Below are 8756 nucleotides of genomic sequence, written 5' to 3'. Positions count from 1 at the left end.
TTTTTTTTTTTTGCAATTCAACAGAGAGATACTGTTAGAGCAGCTTCAGAGTTTGCATCAAGAAACCAACTCCCACCAAACATACAAGACCAGATGTTATCACACATTTGCTTAAAGTTCAAAACAGAGGGTCTGAAACAACAAGAAACCTTGAACGGTTTGCCGAAAGCAATTCGATCAAGCATTGCAAACTATCTCTTCTTCCCAATCGTTCAGAACGTCTACCTCTTTCAAGGAGTTTCTCGCAACTTCCTGTTTCAGTTGGTAAAATTACTCATTTGTAAACTCTTTCTTTGTCCATTTCTGTTTATATTGTTCCATAAATTTACCAACTCGATATACCTTGTCCGACCAAGGTTTCAGATATAGATGCCGAGTATTTCCCACCAAGAGAAGATGTAATACTACAGAACGAAGCTCCTACGGACCTTTACATTCTAGTCTCAGGGGCAGTGGTGAGTGACTGAAATATTCAATAACGGTATAGGAATGTTGAAGTAACCTTGTGACATAGTTACTCGCTCCTGTGGTGATTGTGCAGGATTTTACTGTCTACGTTGGCGAAGAAGATCAGGTAAGTAAACAAATATATATTACCAAAAGAACTGTTAGCCGAAAGAACGAGAAATAACCACAATCCTTACATTCATGTATGTAGGTTCAAGGCAAGGCAGTTATTGGAGATGCCTTCGGAGAGATTGGTGTGCTATGCTATACACCACAACCTTTCACAGTTAGGACAACTAAACTATCTCAGATACTAAGGATAAACAAAACATCTCTAATGAGTGCTATGCGAGCTCATACTGAAGATGGACGTATCATAATGAACAACCTCTTCATGGTAAGAAAGAAAGAATACAATATACAAGGGAACTAAGTTTATATATTTCAAAGATATTTTCACAACAAAGTTAACCAATACCAACTGATATTTGCAGAAACTTAGAGGGCAACAATCAATAGCAATTGATGACACAAGTAACCAACCAGATGCACTTCTCCAGGAGTGGCTTGGTGGTGGTCCAAAGACGGAAGAAGTAAATGCCACTGATCAACGACAGGGACACAAATATTTAAAACTGCATGATTCAGAAAACATCGATTTTGAACGAATGAGCCCAACTGAAAAGAGAAGAGCTCGAGAACATAGGATAGAGATAGAAGAAGGGGAGAAACCAGATAAAGAAATCAATGGAAAAAGTTGTTCTAATGCAGATCATACCTCATCTAAACTTCATTCACAGGGAACATATCCTTATTGCAGATCTAACATCCCAATCAATCAACATGAAGCTGCAAAACCAAAAGATAAGAGAGTTACCATCCACTTGAAGTCACATGGAAAAGATTTACCAAAGCTGATAATCCTACCCGCTTCCATAGAAGAGCTGCTACGACTTGCAGGTAAGCTCTTTTGTTTTCTTCTTAATAAAACCAATAATAAAATTCTCTCCATACACTAGAAGCTTCACTAAATAAACTTGGAAATAATACAGGTGACAAATTTGGATATGGGAGCTTCACAAAGGTCACCAATGCGGAAAACGCAGAAATAGATGATGAAGATGTCATTAGAGATGGTGATCATTTGTATTTTTACATCAATGAGTGACCAAGGCACACCATAATCTTAGCTAGCGTGACATATTAGTAGCCAATATTGCCTTTTTCCATAGAGTATGTATGTTGTATCTCTGCAGGCAATGTAATTTTTCACCCCAAGTTATACTAGCAAAAAAAATCTGATCATCACGAAGACTCTACAGAACTTAACTGGACAATTCTAATCCATCAAAACAAAACAAAGAAACTAATAAAGCAAAACGTTGATCGAAATTGACTCGACCAATCTCACAATCGATGAGGGTTTCAATTCGTCATATAATCAAACATTTTGGTATTCGTATACTGTACATTCGCGTTTATTATAAAGGTTTAAATATTGGGCCTTATTGGGCTTCGATTGGGCATAATGAGGCTGGGGTTAATCTTTAAAAAAATAAACTTAAAAATCGAATTAAACACTTTAATCATGCGGATATAGGTTGAAGTCTGTCGTACGTCTCGTGTGAATTTATTAATTTCGATCAAATTGATCAGTAGTGTGAATCGAGGGAGATTAGAGAGGAGGAGACGAGACATGGGTGCTCAAAAGAAGAAAGACGCGGCTAGGGTTCCAGAGGATCTAAGTCGTCAACGGTTACAAGCCATTGTGATAGCGGACAGCTTCACCACTCGATTCCGTCCTTAACCCTAGAACGCCCGAAGGTACTGCTACCTTTAGTTAACATCCCGATGACTGATTACACCTTAGCATGGCTCGAATCAGCTGGTATAGATGAGATTTTCGTTTTCTGTTGTGCTCACTCGTTGCAATTGATCGATCACCTGAAAAAATCCCAATGGTGCTCGCTAGTGAGAACGATTGTGTCTCACAAATCCACCAGTGTTGGAGACGCTCTGCGTTACATTTATGAACAGCAGCATACAGAGACGTCTCAGATTCAGGGAGATTTTGTTCTCGTTAGTGGTGATACTGTGAGTAATATGCCACTAGCTGAGTTGATTCGAGAACATAGGGAGAGGAAGAAGAGAGATGAGAAAGCTATCATGACTATGGTTATTAAGAAGCAGTCTAGTAGGCTAAGGATAGGATCGGACCAGCTCTTTGTTGCGGTAGATCCCGAAACAGCTTCTTTATTACAACGAGGGCGGAGAGGTTTGCTTAGATAAGTCATTACTGCTGGATACTAGTGTTTTAGTATGCAGTGATGTGCAGGATTGCTACATTGACATTTGTTCTCCTGAGGTGCTTAGTCTCTTTGAGGATAACTTTGATTATCAACATCTGCGTCGTCATTTTGTCAAGGGTTTGCTTGTTGATGATATTATGGGTTACAAGATTTTCACTCATGAGGTTCACTCGAGTTGTTATGCTGCAAGGATCGATACTTTACGGAGCTATGATACGGTTAGCAAGGATATCATCCAGAGGTGGACTTACCCGTATGTACCTGATATAAGTTTCAGTGGTAATCGCCCTCTAAAGCTCGAGAGACGAGGGATGTACCGGGCTTCTGATGCAGTTCAATCACGATCTGCTGATATTGGAGCTTCCACTGTGATTGGACACGGCACAAGAATTGGTGATGGGGGTAAAATCTTTAACTCTGTTATTGGGAATGGATGTTCTATTGGATCAGATGTGGTGATACAAGGCTCATACATATGGAATAATGTTACGATTGAAGATAGGTGTGAGATAAGGAACGCTATTGTCTGTGATGGGGTGAAAATCAGGGCAGGAGCTGTTCTGCAGCCTGGTGTTGTTTTGTCTTTCAATGTTGTAGTTGGGCGGGACTTTGTTGTGCCTGCATACTCAAAGGTTTCTTTACTTCAACAGGAGATTAAAGAAGACAGCGATGAAGAACTGGAATATGCTGACAGTAGCAGGGGGACAGCAGATCTTTTGTCTGGCGTGAATAATTTGCAAATGGAGTCCAAAGCATCTGAACTTGGTCCTGATGGAGCCGGTTACATATGGGAAGTTTTTGACAGTTCTCACGACGAGGAGTGGTGGAAGCATTCCATTGTACCAATCCCCATGGAGAAACTTGCCGATATCACTCAGGTCACGGACGATGATGACATAGAGGATGAAAGTGTTGTCCCACCTCGTGGGGAGTTGAAATCTGATAATGATAGTATTAGCACTGATGCAAATGATCCCAACGGTGATGACTATGGCTACTTTCAGAGAGAGGTTAGAGAAACCTTCTTAAGGGCCGTTGAAGAGGATAACAATGTGGACCATGTAACTCCCTTGATTAACTCACTCCGGTTCTCATACAACATGGCATCTGCAGATTGTGCTGGAGCAATATTCTACTCTATGATGAGACTGGCAATTGATACTCCACGTAGCTCTACTAGTGAATTGTATAGAAACACGACGAGTATCATCACGAAAAGCAAGGGACTTCTTGGGTTCTATGTAAAGCAAATTGATGAACAGATAGAGGTGATAATGAAATTCGAAGAGATGTGTGAGGAAACTGCAGAGTTGGTCCCTTTGTTTGCTCAGATTGTGCATTTTCTGTATGACAAAGACGTGGTGCAAGAAGATGCGATCTTGAGATGGGGAGAAGAGAAAGCGGGTGCAGACGAATCTGACAAAGTTTATCTGAATCAATGTGAGGCATTCATACAGTGGCTCAAGGAAGCATCTGATGAAGAAGAAGATGAAGAAGATAGCTGAATTGGTAAGCGTTGAGTTTCCGATGGATTGCAATGTAATTTCAGTATACAACCTATTTTTTAAGTTGATATTTTTACATGTAAGCGATACTCTGTTATTTAAACTGGCATCATCAACAATCTTACGTTTGTTTTGTTGTTGAAATTGATATTTTGCGTTTTTGTTGTATGTGCTAGACAAATGTTGACTAGACAATCAGTAGAATTCATACGTTGTTGGAAACGTTCTGTAGATAGAATGTAAGAAGATTTACATGTTAAGTGTCAAACAAAGCTTAACTTGGTCAGTAGAATTTTCTCAGAAGTTTAATTCCGTATCAACCTCTACTTTTGTCATTACGTCTGCAAAACAGTATTACCGTCTTTGGTACCTTTCATAACGTGCATAATATATGGGACCAGCATGGACTTCAGGGTACGCGGAAATAAAAGAAGAGAAAGTGTAACAAACTTAAAATTGACCTGCTATGATCACCATCTCTATTCTCTACTAACTAGTTCTTATTAAAAGCTTAGTTACTTAGTATAGGACTACTTTGAATTATGGTGGTTGGAGTGTGCATCACCAACGCTTCTCCTTGGTGGCAATTTTGGTGGTGTGTATATTGAGATAGCAGGGAATCATTAATTATATATATATATAGTCCTTCACAATATTCTATAGCTGATTATTTTTAATGCATGTAGATTTTTAATGCATGTAGAATTCCAAAAATTTTGTGGATATTAACTGATTATTTTTAATATAATAATAGAGTTTAACTCGTTGAAATCCTTCATAATATTTTATATCTTTTGAATTCTGCGTGCGTCAAATACGAAGGCAGATTGTCTTGCCCGTGTATGCTTTGCGTTCTCTTATCCCTCTAGCTTGGACAATTAATTGAGGAATTTCCTTTTAATTTATTGTTTGGTTGAAAAAAAAAGTATATAGATACACTTTTATTTAAAAAAGAAATAGTTGTAGATGAGTTCAAAATTATTAAAATTAAATCAAATTTAACAAAGAATATATATTAAATTATTTTCATATGTAAAAACAATGCATAAAAATAAAGAGATAAACTTTTAGTTACAGAAAATAGTTGTTTTTTTCTTTGCTATAATACACTAATGTATATTTGTTTACAATTCTACTATATACATTACCACTAAAAGAGTATCTGTACACCCAAATATATTTTACTGTCAAAATATAATCTTTAGTCTTTACTAATACCAATAAATTGTCTTTATGAACACATTAAATAACATATTATATGTCTTTTCACTTTAACATTTTTATAGTTACAAAAAACGCATACGCTAATATTACATACTCCAATATAAATTTAGAATTGACATGTATCAACATCTGAATGATACAATTGACATGTGTCACGATCTTGTTAATGAGTAACTTTGACATCAAGCGACACAAACATCATTCCATCAAGGTGACATTGTTCTTAAACCCAACACTTTTCCTTATGATTTTTAATCCTCATCTCTTTTTTTTTCCACCGAGGACGGTGTGATTTAAGTTTGGGGGGAAGGATATTCCATCCTATACTAATGCTACTTTCTATTTTGTTGACTTGAGACCTTTTTCCACTTTTTACATCAATAATTTTGAAGTTTTTATCGAGTCACATTTTCTTTTATTGAGTCAAAACTAGTAGGGGATTATGATCCTATTCTAACGGTTTATTTGATTTCCATTAACACTCTTATGACTCTTGATTATGCTTGACAACAGAACCAAAGTTTGGAAAGACTGTGAGCCGACTCAACAATCCCCCAAGTCCCTATTTGATGGATATTCAGATGATCTAACGTTGTTTCTAACTTTTATAGGACCTAAACCGGACTTAATTATCAAGTCCTGGGAATTGGTATACATTGGACTAGATCTCTACATTCAAGCCACACAAGACATTGCACTTCTTCAAATGTATGGTCCCCTCTCTCTTCCCTTCAATACTAAAAAAAAAAAAAGATGAGATGATTTTGATCAGTTTAGAGGGGTAGGTAAATTACCTGTGACCTCATTATTCTACTCTTGAGTCAAACGATCACACAAAGCTTGGAAGCAAGAGGTAGGTAAATTACCGATGACCCTAGTATTCGCCTACACCTTTGATTAAAAAAAAAGAGAAGTGAGAAAAGGGAGAGGAAAGTAATCATATGAAGAAAGTCTTAGCTTGAAGAGAGTCTGCAAGCCATTGATCAATTTTCCCTTGGTAAGATTTCACTTTTTATTACTGCTTTAATTTATGTAAAGAGATGACAATGGAGCTTCTGGAGACTCTAAAGAATTGTGGGATCAAGGAGAGTTGATGACTCTCATGGTGGATTACAAATGGAAGTTCCTAATGTCAAGGCGATGAAGAGTGCAAAGACAATATCCCCAAAGATAAGTGAATTCCCAGTATTTTCAACACCTCTTTTCCATGATTTAGTTTGATTATTTGCTTGAGCACAAGCAAAAACTAAGTATGGGGGAGTTGATAACATCATTATTTTACTCATATTAGCTATAGTTTTCATATGCATTTAGGAAGAGTTTGATATGATTCCAATGCTTTAATGTCTATTATCAAGTATTTCAGGTTTGAAGAAGGTTTTACAGGTCTTATAGCAAAAAGGACCAAAAGACAAGGAAAATTTTTTAATTTCAAAGCCTAATGTTTTTGAGGTTTCCCAAAACTGAAATGCACAAAACCAAACAAAACTAAACTAACCCTGTTCTGATCACAACGTCCATCAGAAGCCTTGTATGGATAATCCTGTTCGTTATCAATACCACCATTTTTGATAATAAACTCAAAGGCATAGTACATCAAACCTCCACAAAAATCTCCTCTATTCCAGCTGATTCGAGCCATGCTAAGGTATAATCAATCATCGGGATGTTTACTAAAGGTACGAGTACCTTTTAGAGTTCTAGGGTTGAGGGACGGAATCGAGTGGTGAAGCTGTCCGCTATCACAATGAATTGTAACTGTTAACGACTTAGATCCTCCGGAACCCTAGCCGCGTCTTTCTTCTTCTGAGCACCCATGTCTCGTCATCTCCTCTAGCTCTGGGCATTTGGGTTCAGGTCGGGTATTTCGGATTTTCGGGTATTTCGGTAAATGGTTCCTAGACCCATTCGGGTATTTTTAGTATTCGGATCGGGTTTTGGATAAACACCCATCAGATTCAGATCGGGTTCGGGGTTATCCAATACCCAAAATATACTTCAGATTTGGGTTCGGTTTTGATTATTTACATCTTAAACTTAACAAAATACTCGAATTCTGACAACATCATTATTTTACTCATATTAGCTATAGTTTTCATATGCATTTAGGAAGAGTTTGATATGATTTCAATGCTTTAATATCTATTATCAAGTATTTCAGGTTTGAAGAAGGTTTTACAGGTTTTATAGCAAAAAGGACCAAAAGACAAGGAAAATACGTTTTAGGAAAATTTCAGAGCTTTACAGTACGGGTAACTTTTGAAGACCTTCCACAACTCACAATATATCATGCTTGGTGCCTATAGAAAGCTGGAAGGGTCATATTTCTCCTTGAAGTGGAATCAAGTCAATCCATTCATTCATCCGGAAGTTATGCCCGATTTACCGATACGTGTTATAAACCGACGTGAAGAGAAGCAACCAGCCGATGGGCTTTCATTCAAGGCCTGACCAGCGACCATCACCACGTCCCAGTCCAAGCCTCCTCCACGGTCCAGAAGCCTCTTTTGCCGCCCCTTGTCTTGCACTTAACAAGAGAAGACGTTTCTACCCTTACAAAACCCTAACCCTAAACAAAACCCTATAAATACTCTTAAGACCTAGGGTTTTGGAGTGTGCTTCCTTTATGCCTCTAAGTTCTTCATCCACGCCACCAGCAGCTGACCTAGAGACGACCAGAGACTCCTCTACCGCCGTCGAAGCTCGTCCTCTCTCACCTCCTCTTAGAAGCCATCTCCGAAGACACCAAATCTCTACTTTTCCTTATTTCTTTCATACTTACTTTGCTTTTGGGATCAAGTTACTTTTGTGACAAATAGAGAAGTTTACTTTGAACCCCTTTTGTTTATTGATTCACTTTTGATGCTATACTTTATAATATCAATGTTGTTTCTTTGTATCATGAGCGAGTAGTTTACTTTGTTGGGTTCTATGGGGTGATTCAAGGGGAATTCATAGGTTCGCTTCAATTACGTTGTTAGATCTTATTTTCGGTTTTATATTAGAGTTCTTTTGGGATATCTTTATCTTAATGCTTATGCTTGGATTGATCACCAAGTACTGATCTAGAGAACGGGAGCGCTAACCGTGTTATCCTACTTCTTCGAACTAGTGTTATACCGAAGCCTTGCTCGTAACCTGCGTAAGTTGAGCTGCGAAGTTTGGTGAATGTATCGAACTTGTTTAACTAGCTGGTTGACATGTGACGTTGCCTGCGAAAGTTGAGTAACAGAGCGTGAAGACTTTAGATTTTCATTCTATGAGAATAGCT

General features: G+C 37.8%; 1 protein-coding gene and 1 pseudogene across 2 annotated transcripts in view; both read left to right on the top strand.

The window, feature by feature from the left end:
* Nucleotides 1-1749, top strand: part of LOC104718492 (potassium channel KAT2) — a 4134-nt gene extending 2385 nt beyond the window's left edge. For both annotated transcript variants that reach the window (XM_010436252.2, XM_010436251.2), the window contains 5 exons: nucleotides 357-455; nucleotides 542-574; nucleotides 659-844; nucleotides 942-1407; nucleotides 1500-1749. In XM_010436252.2, coding sequence (XP_010434554.1) covers nucleotides 357-455; nucleotides 542-574; nucleotides 659-844; nucleotides 942-1407; nucleotides 1500-1615 — 900 coding nt within the window. In that variant the 3' untranslated portion in view covers nucleotides 1616-1749. The remainder of the gene's footprint in view (nucleotides 1-356; nucleotides 456-541; nucleotides 575-658; nucleotides 845-941; nucleotides 1408-1499) is intronic.
* On the top strand, nucleotides 2104-4419 carry LOC104718491 (annotated as a pseudogene).

This window comes from Camelina sativa, chromosome 10, assembly GCF_000633955.1.
Source record: "Camelina sativa cultivar DH55 chromosome 10, Cs, whole genome shotgun sequence".
Taxonomy (NCBI): domain Eukaryota; kingdom Viridiplantae; phylum Streptophyta; class Magnoliopsida; order Brassicales; family Brassicaceae; genus Camelina; species Camelina sativa.
Note: the sequence above shows the minus strand (reverse complement) of the source record. Positions and strands in the feature narration are given on the sequence as shown.